This window comes from Chlorocebus sabaeus, chromosome 9 (assembly GCF_047675955.1).
Source record: "Chlorocebus sabaeus isolate Y175 chromosome 9, mChlSab1.0.hap1, whole genome shotgun sequence".
NCBI lineage: Eukaryota > Metazoa > Chordata > Mammalia > Primates > Cercopithecidae > Chlorocebus > Chlorocebus sabaeus.
In genome coordinates, this window is record NC_132912.1 from 99,179,729 (window position 1) to 99,204,192 (window position 24,464).

Genomic DNA, 24,464 nt, shown 5'->3' on the forward strand with positions numbered 1-24,464 from the left:
TGCCGATTAAAAATATGTCTAAACAGATGTTCTGCTGAGCCTGGAAGAAGGATCTTAATGCAACTGTCATTATTGGATTTTCTTGGATTACTACTATCTGGAATCAGAGTCCAAATAGAAGGATGTAATTATTTATTATGGCCAAGAGTCCTGCATTTGAAGAGGAGCTCAGGGTGTCTGACAGGATTTAACACGCTGGGGTAGGGTTGAGGGGGGAATAAAGCCCATTTAAATTCTCTGGCTCCGGGAGCGAGCCCTGTCCTCTCTGAAAGAGCAAAGCGGTTGTTGCTTTTCAATCTTCTATTTCCAGCTGAAGGCACAGCCATGTCATAAACAGAACCAGGCCTGAGCCAGCCTTCTCCAGTGAGGAAGTGCAATTTTTAGATTAGGCAATTGGTCATTCCCACACTGGAAGTAAACACGCTGACAGCCCAGCCATCTGCACAACCCTCGCTCCAAAGGTGACGGGTGAATTTGCACCTCACCTGCAGCAGTCTCGAAAGGCTGAAGGCCCCTTAGTAAATGGGAGACTAGATCACTCTGCACAGTGGTTCTCAAACCTGGCTGCACATTAGATTCAACTGGGGAGCTTTTAAAAAATTCTGGTGTCTGCCTCCCTGCTCTGAGACTGAGAATCAATTGGCCTTAGAGTGGAGTCAAGGCACCTGCAGTTTCTAAAGCTCCCCAGGTGATTACAAAGCTCAGTGAAGTTTGGGAACCACTGATACAGCCCAAAGGTTAAGATCAAGGGGTTTGGGGTCAGGGGGACTTAAGCTCAAGATAAATGCTGCCATTTGCTACCTATGTGGCTTTGGACAAATCACTTCCCCTTCGGAGCCTCACTTCCTGCTGCAGGGCCGTGGTGACCCAGGTAATGAATGTCAAATGCCTGCGGTGAGTAAGGGCTCAGTGTGAGCTGCCACAATGGCTATGAAAGTCTGCATTTGAGACGGGCTAAAAAGGAGGGCCTGAAGTTCGTGGGGCTCAGTTGTTACACCCAAGTAAACGGACATAAGTGATGTCAGGAATTCCAGCATTGAGCGCTGTTTTGCACCCAAGTTTGTGGGATGCCTGTCCTCTGGTTCAACCAGATTCCATTATTATTTGCTTTCACACAAAGCCCTTAGGAAATGTTACTGAAAGTGAAAGATCCATTCTCTTTCATGAAAATGGTTCTGGAAATCAGGCTCTATCAAAACAGTCACAGCTTCATTCATGGAGCCGTTGCACACTCCATTTCATTAATCCCATTATCAGCCCTGAAATGCATGCTGAGCTCTCATCTCCAGAGGAGGGACAGCCTTCTGACCAAAGGGTCTGCCAGAGGGGATGCTGAGTGAGTATTTCAGCCTTTTCCCCCTCCCCAAAGCTGGAGGCACAAATCCCCACCGTCAGGGCTGAGGGGAGCCACATAATGCCAGGAAATAAACCTGCTGCCGAAACTGGGCGCTTCCCTCAGATCCTTTCTCCTGCCTGGGCGGTCTCTTTTCCTGGGGGTGGTGGAAGGGGGGCAAGTTGTGATTAAAGGGAATCCGAGATTGACACAACGTGTCTTATCTTTCATTCAAATGAAAGCAAGAGGCATCCAGGGTTGGCGCCGACAGCATCCTGAGGGATGGGATGGGAAGGATGGAGGGACTGGCTAGAACGGCCTGCCCTCACCTCACTTCGAGGTCTCCTTCCTCCTCAGGACTGCCCCGGATGCTTAAAGACATGCTTGTCTGCTGCTGTAATGCAGAGTGGAGGGACTGGCCCAGCCTGCACATTCCTTATCCGCTTCGAACAAACCAGGGCCATTTGGGGGAATTGCAGACTGGGGGACTGCTATCATCACCATCCCCGAAAAGCCCAAGATCTTTTGTTGCAGTGTGGGTGCTGTGCACAACGCCACTAGAGGCAGAATTTTAATGGGCCACAGCCGCCGTATTCCTTCCTGTCCTCTGTAATTGTGTTTCCATGCAGCTGTTGCACAGCTGTGGAATCCCAGTCCAGAGGTAGATGATGCACTTTCAATGCTGGATAATATCATTCCTGGAGGTGGAGGTGGGGAGAAGGAAATGGAAGAGCTACATTCCTTGAGCCTCTTTTAAGTTCCAGACACCTGGCTATGTGCTTTACATAAATATTATTTCTAATTCCCTCTAAACCTCATACAAGCAGTTAAATAACTTATCCAAAGTCATAGCTACTAAGTGGGTGAGCTGGGATTCAAACCCTAGTGTGTCTGACTGTCCAAGTTTATAGTTGGGTCATTTTACACCCAACAAACCAGTAAATATCAAAAACTCTGACAATATCTATTGCTGGGGAGCAGAGGCAAGGGGAGAAGGTGGTAGATAGTCTCCAAATATGGTCGCCAAGTCCCCTTATCCCTGTGAGGTCATGCCGCTTCTCCCATGAAGAAGTAGAATCTATTTCTCTCTCCTCGAATCTGGTCTGGTCTTTTGGCTTATTTTGTTAATAGAATGTAGCAGAAGTAGCATTCTTGAAGTTTCGAGTCCAGGCCTTAAATGGACTGGCAGCTTCTGCTCCCTCCCTCTGGGAAGCCAATCACCATGCTATGAAAAGTTTCTGATAAGACAACTGAATGGTGATAGTCCACATGGACAGCAGGGCCACAAGGAGGTACACTGGGGCACCAGAGGTGTAGCTAAAGTTTTTTTGGACCTTCCAGTCCAGTCCACCTACTAGATAAATTCAATCAAGTGAGTGATCCCAGATGGCATCAGCCAAAGAACCACCCCACTGAGCCCAGTCAATCCCCAGAATCATGAAAATAACAAACCATTGTTTGAAGTCACTAAGTTTGGGTGTGGTCTTTATGCAATAATAAATCACATAAATAAGGAAGAAAAAATGAGTGTGGCATCTTTGTCACTGCAGTGTGATGACAAACCCTGCTGGATTCATTCATGCATGCTCCATTTTTACCACTAAGTGCTGATCATTTGTGGCCAAGTGAAGAAGGGCCATTGAGTACCAGATGTCTGGGGAACCCAAAAATTTATAAGTCAAAATACCCTTAAATAAACAAAGCAGAAAAACACGGATCTGAAAGCAAGCCCTGCACAAAGTCCAAACAGCAAGCTGTATATATGCTAAGAAACAAATGCAGATAAGTCAAATGGGTGACTAAAGGATCTGCCTCTCTCTAAAAGAAGTCAAATTGAAGAGGAGGATCAGCAACCCAATAGGAAAATGGGCACAGGACAGGAAGAGGTGAGTCCCACTGACAAACATAGGAAAAAATGTTCAAAGTCATCAGCAGTCAGAGGAGTACAAATTAAATATCAATAAGCCACAGCTTACTTGTTAAAACACTGAAAATGAGTTCTCCCTACTGCTAAGAATAAAGGGTAAGGAGTACACTCATAAGTTGCTATGGAAATGTGAATTGTTACACCTTTTGAAACACAACCTAGCAATCATTGTTCATGATGGCAAAAGCTTGAAGTGAACTGAATGCTAATTGATAAGGAAAACACTGAATAAATTATGATCCGTCCATACCAGGAATATCTACTCAAAAGAATACATTTAAGTTATAGCAAGTGCTTTGGAGGGGTTGTGCCCATGAAGTATTGATGACAAAAGCATGATGCAGAAAAAATGTGTATCAAATGTGATTCTATGTTTTAAAACAATGACAAAGCCTGTATCTGTATTTATGTTCAGATGTGTGCTTATATGCGTCTATCCCTGTATATATATCAATGTATGTGCATAGAGAAAAATATGAAGGCTGTATACAAAGTCACTAGCGTGCATAACCTGGGAAAGCGTAGAGGGTTGATATGTGGAGAAAGAACCCGAAAGGAGGTAGCCACATTAAAGGGAAAAGAAAAAGAAGACAACACTTTTAAAAGCATGATGATATTATCACATTTATGCATTTGTGTAAAATTACATATATGCAAGTATACATGTAAAAATGTAAAATAGCATGAAAGCTGAAACACAAAACAAATTATGATTTCTATTTCATTCCTACATAGACGTCCCTGAGACATAAGATTCTGGCATTTAAAAATTATTCCTTTTGCTTTGCTGTGAAGTTTGTGTAGAAGAAATACCACTGCTGACGGTGAATCATGATTCCTACAGGATGCAGGCCAGACAGAAGTCCAGCAGCCCCTCTCCTCCAGCACTGCTTCTGAACAGGAGAAGCTTCTCCAAAATAGGAGATGTGTCCAGTGATCTCCAAGCTAGAAACTCTTAAACAACCAGCAGACCACACTCAGGTCTGAGCATCTGCATACAGACAGGCAGTGGCGGTGCTTCTGGGCAGGCTTCTGGCTCCCTGCCCACAGTCAACCAGCACCTCACCTGCTTTCCACTTAGTAGCCCATGGGGTCTCTAGTCTACACCTCCCTCGCAATCCCCACTCCAGTTTTATTTTCCTTCTTTGCCTCCCTCACCCATTCATTCTCTCAGACACTCAGTTCCCAAAGCCACATAATCGGCCCCTCCCAGGTCTTCAGGGGCTTCGACTCACGAGCCATGCACAAGGCAGAAAAGTCCAGCCAAGAGAGCAGAGTTTATCTGAGAGCCATACCGTTCCTGACCACTAAATGCTGCCCTTCCATCCCTGTTGCCGGCAGCATGCCAGCCCTGCTCACGTCCACAGACTTCAGTGCTTCTAGTCCATTTCAGCCACTGAGATAGGAAAAGATTCCATAAGAGCTATCCAAGGCCAGGCACTAGGGAAGGGAGAATGGGAGTGACTGCTTAATGAGTACAGAATCTGCTTTAGGGGTGATGAAAAAGTTCTGGAACTCAATAGGGGTAATGATTACATAGCATTGTGAATGTACTTAATGCCATTAAAGGCTATACTTAAAAATAGTAAGTCTTATGTCACGTGTATTTTTCCACAACTGAAAGAAAACAAGGTACCCAAAGACCTGGTGAGGGCTCACATTACCCTTTCCAGCTTCCTTGGTGCCAGTGTCCGTGGCTGTGGCATTTGGGCTGCTCTCAGATGCCTGCTCTTCAAACCCACCTACAGGAATGGAGAAGAAAGAGGTGTGAGGACACATCAGCCTTCTCTGCATGAGCACCAAGGGATGAGGGAGCAAACCTGGTCACCTGGGGATGATCAGAATCACTGTGGATCTGTAAGCTTCGTTCCACAAATCAACTGAGCCCTTACCACATGGCCCCACACTATTCTAGATGTGAGAGCAAAAACAAACCTGCTTTTTTAAATAACCACACACATCATTCACAAATTAATAAAAGAATAACTCTCCTGGATCAGCTCAAGGGCACCCAGAATCAAATTTACAAAGTTACCAGGCAACCCCAAAATCAGCTTTCTCACCCCCTCAACCTCCATAAGAAAGGCCAAATGCAAATAGCATCCTCTCTGGGCCTGGAGCCCGCCTGGTGCAGAATGCAGGGAGATGTGCTCAGTGCTGCTGAATGCTCGATGTGTCCCGTGACTGCTGCCTTTGTTACCCTGTGCACTCTCTCAGCGTTCGAGTTTCCTCTGTTGGGTAAGTCTCCGTGTAGGAACCTACTGTGTTGACCTTACAAATTAGACTCCATAGACACTCTGTTCACAAAGGACAGTGATGCTTGTACATGTTTGCTAGTAGCCATCGTTTATAAACTGTGTTAACATTTGTCTCTACCAGGAATGTGGCCAATCACCAAATACGTTTGACCTACTATGGGCCAGGTGCAGTTCCAGGCACCATGGATCCAGCAGTGAATGAGGCAGGTGAGTTCCTGCTCTCAAGACATATCCATTCTAAATGTAAAGTTGGACCATAAACCGCAGGTAAGTAAATTCATGAATGAGATCATTGCAGGTTTGGAAAATGCTCTGAAGAAGATCAAATCCAGTATGTGATAGAATGTGATGGGAGGAGCTGCTTATCTGGTAGTTGGAGAGGGGCCTGGGGGAGGTGGGATGGCAGTGAGATCTGAAAGGCAGGAAGAATCTGGCCATGGGGAGATCTGGCCAGAGCATCCTCCACAGGGGAAGAATCCAGAAGGAGCCTAGATGGGGATTGAGCTTGTCATGAGAGGCACAGCCACGGCGGGCAAGTGGAGACAGGGCTAGAGAGGGAGGCAAGTCCACAGGGCCTTGCCAGCCAGGCTGTGTTTTGTGATGTTATTCTCTTTGTCACAGGAACCCTGCAGAGGGTTTAAAGCAGGAAAGGAATGTGTTTTTATCTGTGTTTTACCAAGATTGCTCTGGGACACAGGCAGACAAAAGCAGAAGCAGGCTGAACAGTCAGGAGCCTTGCAAGGGTCCAGGTGAGACAGGGTGGTGGCGTGGGCCGGACACTGCAGTGGAGGTGCTGAGACCTGTCGTGTTAGGGAACAGTCATAGGCAGAGCTTGCAGGTAGGGCTGGTGGATTCGATCTGAGGAAAGAGAGGGGCCGCCAATGCCACCTGTCCTTGGAGTTTGAATAACTGGGTGGGTAGTGACACCAGGCAGCAGATTTGAGGACAAAGACTATGTCCAGGAGAGACTATTACACACACGAAACCACATCAAAACAACCGAAGAACAATCTATGTTTAAACAAAAAAATTATTCCTTGCATTTATTTAGAAACTTACAGCTTACAAGTCAGTTTCCCAGTCTCCCCTTTAACCCTGATTAGAACACTTCATGTGTAACCCCATTTTCAGAGGAGAGAACTGAGGCACAAAATGTTTAGCCCAGGGTTGCCCAGCCCATCAGGGAAGCTGAGGGCTCAGAACACAGTCTCCTGGTCAGACACCCAGTGGTCTTCCCTGTCCCCACAGATAAAGGCTTCCCGCACTGCTCAACCAAGGCTCACATGGCACCACGAGCCCAACCCCTGGGCCTGGATGACCCTGCAGACAGCCACGTGATCCCGCTCCCAACTCCTTACATGCAGGCCATCACTTTCCCTCTCCGTGACCGTGACCTGGGCAGTGGGTGTAACTGCCAGGTCTCCTGTAGAGAAGGTCCCGCTACAGCCAGGTGGAGATGGGAGGCTCCACGCCTGCATCCTGCTCGTTCCGCTGCCTCCGGGCCAACCCGGAATCCACTCACACACTCCCTGCAGCTGCCGGGTGTTCGCTGCCAGCTCCTGGCCCTTTGGGTATTCATCCAGTTGCAGGCGATATCATTTCCTCTCAGGCTAAAGGTCAGGGGAAATCCTGATGGTATGAGATCGCTCAGCAGCAGAGGAATGTACCACCTGTGGCGTGCAGGCGAGCTGGGGTGGACGCTCTGGGTCTAGCTCAGCCTCGCTCAGCTGTGCAACTGCGGTGAGGAACTTGGGTATTAGTATTTTTCATCTGTCAAATGGGCTATTGCGAGGACCAAATGAGGTAATGGGTTTGTTTAGGCATTTGTTCATTCAACAAATATTTATCCAACACCTGCTACAGGCCAGACGCTGTGTCTGCTGCTTGGGATACAATGGAAAGAAACTGTACCCTGACCTCACGGAAATTATATTCTGATGAAGGGTAGGGGAGCAAATGACAAACAAATAGCGAACCAGATATTTAGGTCTGGAGGATGTAGGTGGATATCTGGAGAGAAGCATTTCAAACTATGCGAACAGCAAGTGCAAAGGCCCTGGGGTGGGAGTGTGCTTGGCGGGGGGAGGTGGGTACGACTGGAATGGAATGAGTGAGGAAGAGAGAAGGAGATGATGAGATCAGCAGGCAGTGGAGGGTTTGGAGGATCTGCTCATGTGGGGCCTTGCAGGCCATTCAGGATTTTGGTTTTTATTCTGAGTGAACTAGATGGGAACCAGAGGACATGAAAGGGCTTTGTAACTGCACTGGTTTTGTATATGACAGGGATAATGAGTAGTGAATAGGAGTGGGGAGACCAAGTGCCCCCCAGTGATGGAGGGGGGAAAGAATTAGTGTTTACTAAGTCCCAATTACGGTGCAAACCATGTGCTAAGAACAGTACCAAGTGCTTTTCCTCACCTTCAGTTTTATATTTGCAGTCTCATGAAGACCCAGTAACAAAAGGACCATGAACAGATGAGGAAACAAGGCTCCGAGAGGTGAAATGACTTGCTTGTCTTGAGGAAGCAGAGAGAGTTGGCAAAGGTGATGGCTGGAGGTGGGTCCTGTCTGACCCCCAAGCCTGTACTCCTTCTCCCCAGCCTCAGTCATAGAAAGAACAAAGAGAACAAGGGAGGTGCCTGGTAGAGGCTGCTTATTTCCAGGGGATACAGGGTATTGCCCAGCCAGGAGGTCTGTAAGAAGACATATGAAGTCATGGGTCTAGCTCAGCTTGAGATGAGGTTGGAGCCACGGCAGTTAAGAATATAGAGCCCTCCTCTGTCCTTATCAAGAAGAGATGGAAGGTTCTGTGTTTTATCTCAGAAAGGCAGCAAATCTCATGCTTCCAGCACTAACGGGGACCTACCTGGAGTTAGTGTGGCTTGGCCACTCTCCTGATGAAAACCCTTCCATGGCTCCCTGCTGCCCTTGGGATAGATTCCACCTCCTAACACCACTGATGAGGCCCTTAGTGATATGGCCCCGCCAGCCTCCTCCACCTGGTGCCTCAAGCCTCCTCTCCTACTCCCTCCACTGCCACTCTGTGCTCAGCTGCATTAAGTGACTTAGAGAGTCTTGGCTTTCTATTTCCCTCTTATTGCACACCTTCCTCAACCACACCCACCTCTTCATCTGGCCAAACCCTACTGGTCCTTCAAGTCTCCATGTAGATACCACTTCCTCTGAGCGTCTGCCCCCCTGCTCCTCTTGGGGTAAAAGTCATTCTCTCTGTTCCCACAGCCTCTGGACTTATTCACCACCCTCTCCACAAGGTACTGGGATCCATTTACTCAGCTGAATCCCCCATGATTTAACTTTTCACATCTTGAAGGAAGGGATTTTGTTTTGTCTGACAATGAATACCCAGCACCAGGCCTGGCACATGGCAGGTAGCGAGTAAAATATGGAATGGATAGATGAAGGGATGGATGGATGGGTAGGTGGGTGAATGAATGCATGGATGGATGGGTAGGTGGGTGAATGAATGCATGGATGGATGGATGGATGGATGGATGATGGATGGATGGATGGATGGATGGACATACGAGTCATGTAAGCAGTGTTTAAAAAGAGAAATCAATCATTTCTAACTCAGCTTAACTGTTGGAAAAAAAATTGTCTTTATCAGCTTTTATGGAGAGAAGGAGGCAGCTATTCTTGGAACAATGGCTCTCAACTTTGGCTGCAATTTGAATCACCTGGGAAGCCTTTAAAAAAATACTGGTGCCTGGGTCCCACCCCCCAGAAGGTTCTTATTTAATTGGTCTGGGGCATGGCCTGGGAATGGAAGTTTAAGGAGCGCCCCAGGTGATTCTAAGGTGCAGCCAAGGTTTAGATTTGCCACTCAGAGCACCCTGTAAGAGGAAGCCTCACCTTGTGCTATTTTCTTACTCCCCACCTCTCCTCCTGAGCTCACCAGGAATGGAAGACATGGACTTGGAGATAGACACTTTGAACACTAGGAAAAGCCATGTCACACTTCGAAATCGGAGAAGTGTTTCTCTGTTTCAATAAAAACTGGCAAACGAGTACGACAGGTGTGGCTCTGGCTATAACCGCAGCTGCAGGCACCATAGAACGAGGAAGACAGAAACAGCCTGAGGCAGACAAAGACTGAGGGCAAGGAGGGGAGAGCTTTCAGGGTGTGGGGATGTATTTTTTCTTGGGTGTGACTGCAAGACAAAAAAAAATGTTTGAAAAAAATACGTATATATCCCCATATTTGATCTTTGCTTAATTACCTCTTCAGTGAGAGGATATGCAAAGACCTTGCAGATTTCATTAGTCACAGAGGTTTATTCAAACGTCTCCTTTGCATAAGAAACCCAGGCTTACAGCTGGTCTCTGGGAAAGAATGCCCTCCAGGCCTTGAAAAGAGAGCTCTGGGGCTGTTCAAGCTCTCACTGAAACACAGCAGAGGTCAGCAGCCCGTGATGCATGGGCCAGGCTGGAACGTTCCTCTCCAGCATTTGCAATTCAATCCCACAGTTTCCTTTATGGAACAATTCACTAAATTCAGAGTTGTTCTTTTTTCTAATTCACCATATAATTCACCTCCCAAGTTCAATTAAGAAGCAATCTGTTAGCAACTTTGGGAGCAAGCTGCTTTTCTTTGGGAAAGCCCAATTTTCTTCCGCTCTCAACAAAAAGTGCCTTAATTAGATGCATCATATGAGACATTGATGTACACACAACGCCCCTCCACCATAATGAATGAAATATTAACTGTATACACCCAAAGACATCTAGGCAGAAAGAGATGGGCTTTTCCAAAGCCCGAGGGGCAAAGCCTTGTACCATAGGTCAATATTGCCCATCTGAACAACAGTGACTATGAATTCATATTCATTAATATAATTCATAACCAAAACTCTATATTAATCCTTTCATCTCTTATTCTTAAAGACTAACATGACTTGGTCCTTGGTTCTCTTGTACACAAGAATACCTACCATTTTTTAACTGCCAGCATTTAACTTTAAATGCCAATTCTTTGCAGGTACTTCACATATGTTCTCTATTTAATCCCCAAGCCAACCCTCTAAGGTGGGTATTATTCCCATTTTACATGCAGGGTAACTGAGGCTTAGAGCAGTTAAGACATCACTAGGGACACACCGCCATTGGGTGGAGAAGTTGAGATTCTCTCCATATCGGTCTGATATCAAAGACCTTCATAGACATTACATACTAAAGAAACCTTGCAGGATGGCAGCCTTAGCTCTCATGTTTACTCACTTTTTAATACTTTATTTACAGCTTTGAACCATGAGAGCTAAATCTATCATAAAACTGCAGTGCTTTACTTTAAGAAAAAGAAAAAATATATATCCAGCACAAGATCCTAAAAATCACTGTATTCCTACTCCATTCATTCAGTATGCCTTGGTGGAGCACCTGCTTTGGGCAGCACTGTGCTGGGTTCCTGCAGGCAGTGCCTGCCATCTTGGTGCCTGCATTCTGATGGAGGGGGTGGAAATTAACAATAAATAATGAGATCATTTCGTGAGATTAAGCACTTTGAGGAAACTAAAACAGAGTTGTATGTCAGAGCAGTGGGGGATGGATGGGAGTCGTGGGAGGGTCTCTCAGAGTAGGTGACATTTGAGCTAAGTGATGAGAGGTGGATATCCATCTGGGGACAGTATTCTAGCAAAAAACAAACAAATGAAAATTGCAAGGAAAAAATCCTGAGGAGGGAAAGTAAGAGTTCAATGCGGCTGGAGGTGGGGCTGGCAAGCAAGGGACACAGGTCCAGCTCAGGGCCAGCTCGAGCAAGGCCCTTGAGTCTTAGCTTTCTGACCATATCTTAGGCCTTCTTAATTTGCCGGGCCCTTAGGTCACATGTAATCTGCACAGCAATCCTGTAAATAATTACTGTTATTCCTCTTTTAAGGAGGAGAAAATCGAGGCTCATGAATAAGTTGTTCAAGGTCACCCAGCTAGTCAACGATTGAATGTGCATTTCAAGGCGGGCCCGTCTGACTCCAGAATCCATGCTCACAAAGCCTGCCTTCTACCCTAGACGGTACAGGTGTGGCCTGAGCAAGCATCCCAGGGAAGGCCAATGAATGAATGAATGAATGAAACATCTGCACAACTTTGTTGGAAAATTACCTGAAAGACACATCAATCAGGTGAGGTTTTCATTATTCATTAGAAAAAAATTAAAAGGCAAAGCCCTCTTAAAAGGTTGATTCAGGAATGAACAAGGCAATCACTATAGCACTAAAGCAATCAATGTGTAATCTTAAGCAATTCAATGCCAAGTAACTTCCATATCCATGCCAAATTTCATATGCTACAGAAGGGAAAGGGAAAATGAGTTAAAAGATCATTGCCATATTTTGTTTATGAAATGATTTAATATTGGCAAGTGTATAATAAAGTGGGAATGCTTATACACTTCTGGTGAAGGAGGGCTATAAATTGGTAACACTTCATGAGGTAATTTCACAGGACTAATCAAAATCTTTTAAAACAGGCAATAAGACTGGGTGCAGTGGCTCAGGTCTATAATCCCAGCACTTTGGGAGGCCGAGGCGGGTGGATCACATAAGGTCAGGAGTTCAAGACCAGCCTGCCCAACATGGCGAAACCCAGTCTCTACTAAGAATACAAAAATTAGCCAGGCACGGTGGTGCGCACCTGTAATTACAGCTACTCAGGAGGCTGAGGCACGAGAAACATTTGAGCCCAGGAGGTGGAGGTGGCAGTGAGCTGAGATCACGCCACTGCACTCCAGCCTGGATGATGAAATGAGACTCTGTCTCAAAAAAATAAAATGAAAATAAATAAAATAGGCAATAACATGACTTCCAGATACCTGTATTAAGGAATTAACTGGCAATGAAGTCAAAGGATGTTCATCTCAACATTTTGTATAATAAAAAAGGCTATAGCAACCACACCCCCAATGGGGGTGGCAAAATAAATTATGATATAATAGAACACTATGTAACCTTTTAAAGTGTTTTGGAAGAAAGTTTACGAGGCGGGAAAGTGCTCAGATTATAAGTCAAAAAACAGGTTAGGTAATATAATTCAATATAAATTCAGTATAAATTCAATAGAATCCAGTATGATTCCATCTTTTCTTTAAAAAAATGTGCAACAAAAATGTGGAAAACACGCTGGATGGAAATCACCACACTGTCCAATGTGATTATCTCTGGTTGGTGACTCTGGGGTGAATTTTATTTTTTTATATACTTTTGTAATTCCAAATTTTGTTCAACATATTACTTTATAATCAGGAAATAGAGGCTTATTTTTTAAAAGAACTAGATTACATCATACGCTATGCCTGCACTTTGTAGTGTGCGCCTGCACACACACACACACACACACACACACACACACACACACACACACACAGTTGTCAGGGAAACCTTTTTCTGATGGGAAGGAAACATAGTTGTGTTTATGCAGATGGAAAAGTTGTAGTCCAATCTTTTTTTTTCCTGCTTTTCTGCTCTGATCACAGGAAAAAAATACTGAGTCCACACCTTGGCAAGATGGAGGAAAGATAAGCTTTTGAGGGGGAATGAGATGGAAACTGCCGGTGCTTTCTCTCAGACAGTGCTGGGAGGGCTCTTCTGAGATCCCATCTCCCATTCTCTAGTCAAGATCACTGGCTCCTGCCTGGGTCCTGGCACTGGCTGATGAGGTCTCGGAATTTGCTCCTGCCCCCAGGCAGAGGCCCTCATGTAAATTTGAGCTGTTTCCAGTGCCTTCAGCCAGAAGTCCATTTTGCTTGGTGTTGGACCCTCCTCTCCTCGTGCATGCCTGCGTCTGCGTTCTCCCTGTTCTCTGGTTGTTGGATGAGTGACTGCCAGACCTTCCCCTTACGCACCTCTTAGAGTACCTCTGTTGCTCACCTGGCATCAAACCTCCAGTTCTCCCCTGGCCCCTGGACTCCAGGGATCCTTGTCTACCTGGTCCATTATCTATTACATCTTTTATGGCCTTGGCTTCTTGGCTGTGCCCATTATTTATTGCTGTATATCAAACCATCCCTCCTCATAGGGTTGTTATGAGGATTGAGAGACAGAATACATGCGAGGTGGAAACAATGCCTGGCCTGTAATCAGCACTCATTGAGTTAGTGATCATAGCTATTATTATTATCCTTATTGACTGTTCTGAAGTCTGAAGGAGCAGAATAGATTGAAACAATAAGCCATATTTTATACCTGAAGCACCACAAGCTGAGGAAGTAGTTCAAGTTCTCCTTAAAGCAGATTTAACAAAACCAAGTTTAGGCTGAGAACCCATGGACAGTCATTGACAGTGAAAGGAAGGCTTCCCACTGTTCCCCAGGCATGGTATTTCTATAAACCTTTCTCCATATGGTGCTTGCCCATAACAGTGTGGGATATCAAATAGCAGTAAAAAAATTAACTAATGATAAATTAGCCGGGAGAGGTGGCGGGCACCTATAGTCCCAGCTACTCGAGAGGCTGAGGCAGGAGAATGGCGTGAACCCGGGAGGCAGAGCTTGCAGTGAGCTGAGATCATGCCACTGCACTCCAGCCTGGGTGATAGAGCAAGACTCCATCTCAAAAAAATAATAAATAAATAAATAAATAATTTATTAAAGATATACTCTAAGAAAGGACTCAAGTGACTAGGTTATATGGAGTCATCCTGTTATCCCTGGGACAGTGGAGCTGATTGGCCAAGATATACTGGGTAATTGTCAGAGGCGTTTGAATCACAGCAACTGCATCTCAAATAGGGGATGGGTAAAATAAGGCTGAGATCCAGTGGGCTGCATTCCCAGGAGGTGAAGGCATTCTTAGTCACAGGATGAGACAGGAGGTCAGCACAAGATACAGGTCATAAAGACCTTGTTGATAAAACAGGTTGTGGTAAAGAAGCCAGCCCAAACCTACCAAAACCAAGATGGCCATGAGAGTGACCTCTGGTCATCCGCACTGCTACACTCCCACCAGTACCGTGACAGTTTACAAATGCCATGGCAACGTCAGGAAGTTACCCTATATGGTCTAAAACGGGGAGGCATGGATTATCCACCCCTTGTTTAGCATATTATCAAGAAATAATCATAAGAACAGGCAACCAGCAGCCCTTTTGGGCTTCTCTGCCTATGGGGCAGCCATTCTTTTATTCCTTTACTTTCCTAATAAACTTGCTTTCACTTTACGGATTCACCTCAAATTCTTTCTTGTGCAAGATCCAAGAACCCTCTCTTGGGTCCTGGATCGGGACCCCTTTTCAGTAACATAATGGCTTCCAAATTGCAGGCTAGGGCTTCACTGAGGAAACTGATTGTGTTTATTGGTTATTTTGTTTGTGCCAAGAACTGTGCTTGCTACCTTATGAGCATTTCCCCATTTAGTTCTTAGCACAGTCCTGTGAGGTAGAGCCTATCACTAGCTTTAGTTACAAATGAGAGAAGTGAGGATTAGAAAACATTAAATAACTCACCAATAGGCACACAGGTAGTAAGAGGCAAAACCCAGATTCAATCCCAGGCCCATCTGACTCTACTGATAGCCTTTATAATACAAGGCTAGAGATTCCAGCCTCAATCCTCAATAGCAAATATCCCAATAGGAAAGGTCAGGAAAATCCTAGCTCCTTGCTCCCTGGGCAAGACAAAAGGTCACCTTCACAAGGAGATCTTTCAGAGTGCATATCTCAGGGATGATTCTGAAGGCTCACAGACACATGTGTGTATTCTGAGGTGTGACGTTCCCAGGAGACAGGGGCAGGGCCTCTGAGGAAGAGGAGAAGAGAGGAGCTGGCAAGGAGAAGAAGGCAGATGACAAATGAGGCCTGAGTCCCCAGGGAAGCTGTCCCTGGTAACCCGCTGTCTGCCTCCCCAGGGTAACCCCATTCCACCAGGGGGCTGACCTAAGGGCACAGACAGTCAGAACTCTCAGCACCCAAACCAGGAATCAGACCAGAAGTCCTTGAAGACTGAGAGGTCCTTCTTCAGGAATAGAAAGCTGTCCCCTCCAGACATAAAGGAGGGCCCCTTCAGTTCCCGCTGAGCTCAGAACCACTGGACGCCCTCGGAGCCATCCAAGGTGCAGACCTCTGGCCAGGGCTCACCACCTGCCTCAAATCAAATCAGATCCACAATGTGCCAGGGTATGTGAGAGACACAGCTGTGACCCAGGCACTGCCCGCCTGCAGGAGCCACAAGGCACAAAGAACAGTGCAAGCAACCTGGTGAAGGAACTCATACTCCCAACCTGGTCCCCAGGGGAGCTTGCTAGAGGCAGCATTAAGGACAAGAAGGTTTTCAACAAACGGAGATGGGAGGGAGTCATTTAGGATAGAACATAGAAGGGAAACAACACATCCAATTTGGTAGCACAGCCTTTCTGACCCCAGTGGTTTTGGCAAGATATCTAATTTCTCTGAGCCTCAATTTTCTCATCCATACAAATCGGTATAATAGGTGCTAACTTTTCAGGTTGTGAGCAGCGCCTAATGCTATGTCTGGCACATTGTAGGGACCCAGACACAGCCTTACTGATTATTATTCTTTAGGTCGCCTTGGAAGGCCTCAACCTCCTGTATCTTGCTGACCACACTGCAGCCTAGGCTGTGGCCAGGACCACAGCTGAAACCAGCCTCCCTGCCTCCTCAGGGAAAGCTTTTCCCAGGCCCCAGCCTGCTGCACCCCAGCCTCCCTCTATGCAGGACTGCCCACAACTCACCTGGCTGAATGACAGCTTGTCTCTGTCCTACCCCATGGTCCAGACTTTAGCAGGGTGTTCAGAGCACATTCTGGTTTCATTTAGTCAGAGGAAAGGGAGAGAGGGAAGGGAAGGCAGACAGGAAGGAAGTAGCTGCTCCTTCCTTCACAGAAACAACTGTCAGCTGAACAGCCACTGGGACCTGGCTCTTTGGTTCAGTGAAAATGTAGAGGGAAACTCCTTTTCCTCAAGGGCTCTCAGGGGATTCTTAAGGGGCCTCTCGTTCATGCAGACTTCCAGAAGTTTCTAAGGGGGGTGCTTTCTGAAGCAGGAAGGAGTTGGGTATGGTGGCTGTGGAGCCATAGAAATGCTTGGGGGTAGGGTGGGGAGATCAGACCACAGCCTTCACAGCTGAGGGTGAAGAGGAAGGGACAGCAGGGATCTGGGCACACAGCGGGACACTAGTTAAATTCTTCCCAGAGATGCTGAAGGCCAAAAATTGGACTGGAGGCTAAAAGCCTAAGAGGAAGATTCTAGAATAAACTTCTCAGCCTCCATTTGTTTCCTTCATGCCCACTGAGCATCATCAGCCATGATCTCATTTATTTGCTTATGTTTTTATTGTCTGCCTCGCCCACACCTTCTAAAATGCAAGCTCCATCTCCTTTGCTGGTCCTTCCCCAGCTCTCGGATGGTGCCTGGCCAACAGGAGGTGGTGGCTGCTGGGGGTTAGGGTGGGAGTACTGGGGACGGGGGAATGGGGAAAAGGGAGGCTGTAGGATGTGAGGCCAGCAGGACATGGATGCTGCTCGCCAGGCAGGAAACCATGATGTTCCGAGGTGTGGCAGCACTGTGGGGAGGGGAAGGAGAGCTGCTCAGGTGATGAGATGACCACTACCCTGCTGGATGGGAGGAGATGAAAGGAAAGCCTTGCTTCGCTCTCAGAGACCTGACAAAGGCACCCACTTGGCCATTCTTCACACTAAAATGTGTCCGCCAGGCGTGGTGGCTCACGTCTATAATCCCAGCACTTTGGGAAGCCGAGGCGAGTGGATCACCTGAGGTCATGAGTTCGAGACCAGCCTGCCCAACATGGAGAAACAAGGTCGCTACTAAAAATACAAAAATTAGCTGGGCATGGTGGCAGGCACCCGTAATCCCAGCTACTCAGGAGGCTGAGGCAGGAGAATCGCTTGAACCTCAGAGGAGGAGGTTGCAGCAAGTCGAGATCGCAGCATTGCACTCCAGCCTGAGGGACAAGAGTGAGACTTAGTCTAAAACAACAACAACAAAAAAGCATTAGCCAGGCGTGGTGGCACACACCTGTAGTCCCAGCTACTAGGGAGTCTGAGGTGGCAGAATTGCTTGAACCCAGGAGGCAGAGGTTGCAGTGAGCCGAAATCATGTTACAGCACTCCAGCCTGGGCAACACAGCAAGATTCTGTCAAAGAATAAAAAATAAAAAAGAAATCTGTCAATAGAAAGGAAAATTTAGCCAGGAGCGGTGGCTCACACCTATAATTCCAGCATTTTGGGAGGTCAAGGTGGGAGGATTACTTGAGGCCAAGAGTTCAACACCAGCCTGAGCAACATTGCAAGACCCTCGTCTCTGCAAAAAAATTTAAAAACAAAGAAAAAAACAAGGAAAAAAGAGAGCCCAGTCAGAGTGATCAACATAAGAGACTTGGAATAACTTTAGTAGGAAATGTGTATAACTACAAGAGGAGAATTATGCATTTTTATTGCAATTTGTGAAAATGATAAATAAATAACAGAGAGATTCCATGCTCAATGGAAGGGGTAAATGCTATGAATGTATCATTTTCCCCAAATGAAGTTATGGGTTTAATGCAATCATGACCTACATTCTAAGAGGATTTTGCTGGAATCCTCTCATGTTTCTGTAGAAAGTGTTCCTTAAATTCATCAAGAAGAATAAACAGTGAGACTCTTCAAGAAATTTCAAAAAATCAAGAGCAAGGGCAATGTTAAGAAGGATGTACCTACCAAATATTAAAACATACAAGGCCGGGCGCAGTGGCTTACACCTGTAATCCCAGAACTTTGGGAGGTCAAGGCAGGTGGCTCACTTGATATCAGGAGTTTGAGGCCAGTCTGGCCAACACAGTGAAACCCCGTCTCCACTGAAAATACAAAAATCAGCCGGGCGTGGTGGCACACCCCTGTAATCCCAGCTACTCAGGAGGCTGAGGCAAAGAAGAATCACTTGAATCTGTGAGGCGGAGGTTGCAGTGAGCCAAAATTGTGCCACTTCACTCCAGCCTGAGTGACAGAGCAAGATCCTGTCTCAAAAAAAATTAAAAATTTAAAATTTAAAAAAAAAAAAAATATATATATATATATAGCAGCTAAACTGAAAAGACACATGGATGGCTGGATATAAATGCTAACCCTATATATAAAAACACACTGTGGGAGCTGGGCGCAGTGGCTCATGCCTGTAATCCCAGCACTTTGGGAGGCCGAGGCGGGTGGATCACGAGGTCAGGAGATCGAGACCATCCTGGCGAACATGGTGAAACCCCATCTCTACCAAAAATACAAAAAAAATTAGCCGGGCGTGGTGGCAGGTGCCTGTAGTACCAGCTACTTGGGACGCTGAAGCAGGAGAATGGTGTGAACCAGGGAGGCGGAGCTTGCAGTGAGCGGAAATCACACCACTGCACTCCTGCCTAGGCAACAGAGCAGGACTCTGTCTCAAAGCAAAACAAAACAAAAACACACATGTGATAGAGGAGACATCACAGACACAGGTAAAATATGAAATAGATGGTATTGAGATTATTATTTAGAAACTGGGCGGTATCAATCCTACCCCAAAATAAAACCCAAATGGATTGAAAGAAAGTATAAGAAAGAAATTTCAAGTACAAACAAACCATATGGAAAAACCCTACCAAAAAATAAGTTATTTCCCAAAGCTACAGTATGAATAATTTTTTAAGTTTAGAAGTTTAAGAAAGTTTGGTTTGACATATTTAACTTCAAAAGCCTTAAAAGTTTGTATAATATTTCAAAACCTTTTTATGTGTTGAGTAATTTCCCAAAATGAAAACAAACCACTCATACAAGGGAAAATATCTGCATTGAAGATAATAAATGGTTACTATCCATATTATATAATTTGCCCATGCAAATCAAGGAGAAAAACTTTGTATCCAATAGACACATGTACAGGGGAAATTGGCAAACATGTCACAGAAGAAATTCTAATTTAGTAGATGCTATATATAGACTGAATGTTTTTGTGCCCCCTCAAAATTCATATGTTGAAATTATAACCCTCCAATGTGACGGTATCTGGAGATGGGACCTTTGAGAGGTCACGAGGGATCAGTCCTCATGAATGGGCTCATGCCTGATATGTTTTGGCTTTGTGTCCCTTCCCAAATCTCATGTCAAATTGTAATGTCCAGTGTTGGAGGAAGGGCCGGGTGGGGGTGATTGGGTCATGAGGGCAGACTTCCCCCTTGCTGTTCTCATGATAGGGAGTGAGTTCTCACAAGATCTGGTTGTTTAAAAGTGTGTAGCACTTCTGCCTTCTTTCGCTCTCTCCTGCCACCATGTGAAGATGTGCCTGTTTTCTCTTCGCCTTCCTTATAAGTTTCCTGAGGACTCCCCAGCCATACTTCTTCCTATACAGCCTGTGGAACTATGAGTCAATTAAACCTCTTTTCTTCATAAATCACCCAGTCTTAGGTAGTTCCTTATAGCAATGTGAGAACAGACTAATACAGTATCCTTATAAAAGAGACCCCAGAGAACTCTCTCGTCCCTTCTGCCATGGTACCACAAGAAGATACCATCTATGAACCAGGAAGCAGGCACTCCCCAGACACTGAACCTGCCAGCACCTTGATCTTGGACTTCCCAGCCTCCAGAACTGTGAGAAATCAATTTCTGTCATTTATCAGTCACCCAGTCTATGACATTCTGTTATGGCAGCCCTAGCCAACTAAGAGAGTAGATAATCATGTAGAAGACATTTAGCCTTGGGAAATGAAGATAAAAGCAAAAACAAGGTACCACTTTCCAGCTGTTAAATTAGCAAAATAAAAAATTCAATGGCGTGGCTCAGTCATGAAGAGTCTGGCAGAAGTAGACTTTTCATTGTGTGTGCAGTCATTTATTCACCAAGTTTGTTATGCATCTAAAATGTGCCCATTGCAGGACTAGGCACTGGGAATGCACCGATACATGAGAATTCACATACCTCAGGCAGAGCCTGTGGTCCAGTGTGGGAGAAAGAGGAAGCAATGTGGGCATCCAGAGGCTGCCTGGAGAAGGGTTGACTGATCTGGATGGAAAGGCAGGAGGGGAGTGGCAAAGACCTTCCACACATGGAAGTGGAGATGAGGGCAACCTACAGAGGGGAGGCACAAGGCCTCAGCCCAAGCTCTGCCTGAGTCTGATCCCAGCATGCTTTTCCAACTTCTCTCCCCAACTCCTATGTCCCACCCTCCTGCCAACCACTCTGGACTCTACACTTCCTGTGCTGCTCAGTTCTCACTGCCAAGTTCTCACCTCCATGCCTTTGTTCAGCCTCTGCCCTTCACCTGCAATGACCCTCCTGCACTGCAACCCTGATGAAAATCCTTCAAGGTCCACCTCAATCTCTTCCATGAAGCCATCTCTGTCCTCTGTGCTTCTTTTACATCTCTTCCATGGCCTTGTGCTCATGCATTAATTCCCTCATTTGACAAACTTCTATAGGGCATCTCTCTGTGCCAGCCACCATCCCAGGTGCCAGACAGACAAAAGCAAATCAGATACAGTCATCACCCCCAAGGAGCTCCTGATACTCACCATATCAGGCCCAGAGTAAAATTTTCTGTGACCCCATCTATCACCTCTGTGAGATGCTCTACTTTTTAAGAACTGGAGCAACATCCTCTGCATCTCCACCCACAGAGTGTTCACAGCAGACAAAATATGTCCAGGTGAAGTCGACTGAATTGGATTGACCAGTACTTGCATATATTATCTCAGTTAATTCTCACTGCATCTGTGTGGGCCATTGTTATTGTGAGGTATTATTATCTGTAAGTTATTATTATCCCCATTTTACAAATGAGGAGACTGAGGCTTAGTGAGGTAAAGTCCTTGGCCTGTGGTCACTGTGGTGTTTAGCACAGCTGAGAGGGTCTGCCTCCCTGCCCAGCCCTTTGCCTCATTGCTCCTTCCCCTAGTGTTGTAATAGGAGCAGAGATGGAGAATGAAAACCTCCAGACAGTGCAGAATATTCAGTGAGGTACTTTTGTCCTGCAGAAATAAGACACTATCAATTATTGTTACTTGCAGTAGTTATGTTCTCTAAAGTTGCTGTGAATAAAGATCAGTGGCTGATGAATGACAGAAATTGATTTCTCATAGTTCTGGAGGCTGGGAAGTTCAAGTTCACTGAACTAGTGAACACCTAACCACTGCTCCCAGGGGATCAATATAAAATCTAGTATAAAATATAGTACTGCCTACTATATACTGCACAACATATAGTACTCTATACTACACTGGTCACAACACTTTCATCAACCGATAGATATATAACCTTGTTTTATGTGTGTTTCTGTTTAAAGACATCTAATTTAATATCTATCATTAGGTCATTAACATTGGATTTCCAGCCAAGAGCACTGTTTTTGTAACTCATGCCTGAATGAAATTTATCTAACCGAGGGACTTTCTCCATAAGGCACATCACAGCCGTCTTGCAATTAGGAACACCGCTAGTCAGCACTTCAGCACTACACTTGGGGGCCATGCTAAATAGCAAAATCACCAACAAAAAGCATAAAAATGCTTAAAATATGGCACTAAATATAGCAGAAGAAGGACACTTGTTTACAGTATGTGAGTTGAAACAAGAAGGCAGATCATCCAGACTCAGCTGGGAACATGCAAATTGGGAGACTCAGATTTTTCATTGCTTTGCACATGTCTGTGAATAACCAAAAAGTGCCATGAATATTGATTTTTAGGGTTACAAATAAATGTTTGCAATAGGCAAATTCCTGAATATGAAATCTGTGAAGATCAACTGTACCTACTAGAGAAGACAGAAGAGAGAGGCGTTCGATTTGATGGGTCCAAGGACCCCCATGTGGTTCCCGAAGCCAGCACTGATGTGCTCATTGTGGCCATGGCATCTGAGGCATTGAGCCTGCAGCTTCCCACTGCATCAGAGCAGGAAAGCAAATGAACTCAGCAAATGAAGCCAGCTCTTACAACCCAATATTCACTTCAGAGTAATAAAGGAGAGCCCCTGAGAAAGGGGCCAGTCTTAGCCCATCAGCAGCAGGTAGTCAGGCATTGGAAAGAACCTGAAGCTGAGGTTCGTGACCTGTGTTTTCCCAGCATGATGGACCAGACTTCGGGACCTCAGGCAAGCCAAGGACTCCTCTGGGACTCCGTGTCCTCAACTGTGAAAGGGCAGAAGGAGCCTGTTTAGTTCCACAACTGACACAAATTAGAGTTGTGAGGGGGCTTCAAGCACCACCCAAATGTAAAATGCCTTTGCCAGGCTCAGTGGCTGTGACAAGTGCATGCTGAGCCACCAGGGCACCCAGCTCCCTCAGGACCTTGGTCTACACATACAGGATGCCATCTAGCAGGGCAGGCACAGCTCACGGCCCCACGTGGGAAGTGAACCCGTCACCTGGCCTCATTAGTTTGTCAGTTTGACCAAATGAGTTAAAACTAATGGAAAACAGTCATCTACTAATAAGTGGACTAGCCAGGGCAGCAGAACTGAGTTCTGTCAGGGCTGAACCGGGGCAGTGAAGTGGAGATCAGGACCCAGAGCCAACCAGGAACTCAAAGAAAGAAATGAAGAGAGGAACAAAACACCTAAGCCCTCTGTCAGGGCACTAGAGGAGCCCAGAGCTTTGAGGCAGAAGCCCAGAGCCTGCTGAATGGAGACCTTTTCTGTAGAAGCTGCCGGAACAGGCCAGGTATGGTGGCTGACACCTGTAATCCCAACACTCTGGGAGGCCAAGGCACGAAGATTGCTTGAGTCAAGAGTAGGATTGCTTGAGTCAGGAGTTCGAGACCAGCCTGGCCAACATTGTGAAGCCCCATCTGCACTAAAAATACAAAAATTAGCCAGGTGTGGTGGTAGGCACCTGTAATCCCAGCTACTTGGGAAGCTGGAACAAGAGAATCAAGTGATCCTGGGAGATGAAGTTTGCAGTGAGCCGAGATTGTGCCACTGCACTCCAGCCTGGGTGACAGAGCCAGATTCCAACTCAAGAATAAATAAATAAATAAGAAGAAGGAGAGGAAGGAGAGGAAGAAGGAGAAGGAGAAGGAGAGGGAGAGGGAGAAGGAGAGGAAGAGGAAGGAGGAGGAGGAGGAGGAGGGGGAGAAGAAGAGGGAGTGGGAGAGGGAGTGGGAGAGGGACAGGGAGAAGGAGAAGGGGAGGAAGAGGAAGAAGGAGAAGGAGGAGGAGGAGGAGAAGGAGAAGGAGAGGGAGAGGGAGAGGGAGGAGAAGGAGAAGGAGAAGGAGAAGGAGAAGGAGAAGAAGAAGAAGAAGAAGAAGAAGAAGAAGAAGAAGAAGAAGAAGAAGAAGAAGAAGAAGAAGAAGAGGAGGAGGAGGAGGAGGAGGAGGAGGAGGAGGAGGAAGAAGAAGAAGAAAAAATAGAAGAAGAAGGAGGAGAAGGAGAAGGAGAGGAAGAGGAAGAGGAAAAGGAGGAAGAAGAAGAAGAAGAAGGAGAAGGAGAAGGAGAAGGAGAAGAAGAAACACCTGCCAGAACATGGAAAGATTCAACCTGTGGCTGTCACAACTCCAGCTCCCCAACACCCTAGAATGTTGGCCTTGTGAGCGGCAGCAGTGCAGGCAGGGATGGATTGCTCACTTAGCACAGGCAAGCCCGGGGCAGGAAGCAGAGTGGTCAGATGGCAATTAATCCAACAACTGTAAGCTCCCTGGAGGCAGAAATGGTGTATTGCACCAAGGGACTTGCACAGTGCTTAACGTGATACTGCTTCTGTATCAATAGTGTCTACATCACCTGCTTTCAAACAGGCTTGCAATTCCTTTTAAGAGAAGACATATCCATAATACATGTTTTCAAATAGAAATAAAAAATTCTTAAATGTAAACAGAAATGCAAATAAATATACCCCAAAATAAAGTTAATACAGTTTGAGGACTGAACACTGAATTTAAATCTGAGCTCTGAAAAGCAGAAAGGGTTGCCTACACTCAGTGATTAAGTCTTTCTCACTACTTGATTTGTCCTTACAAAAAA

At 45.9% G+C, this 24,464-nt stretch overlaps 1 protein-coding gene across 2 annotated transcripts in view; it reads right to left on the reverse strand.

Annotated features, from left to right (window-relative positions):
• Positions 1-24,464, reverse strand: part of TLL2 (tolloid like 2) — a 149,149-nt gene that overhangs the window by 75,740 nt on the left and 48,945 nt on the right. Inside the window, exon 3 of one of the 2 annotated variants that reach the window (XM_007963696.3) lies at positions 4,925-5,002. The exons of the other annotated variant lie outside the window; for it this stretch is intronic. Coding sequence (XP_007961887.3) covers positions 4,925-5,002 — 78 coding nt within the window. The remainder of the gene's footprint in view (positions 1-4,924; positions 5,003-24,464) is intronic. 2 annotated transcript variants of the gene reach the window in all.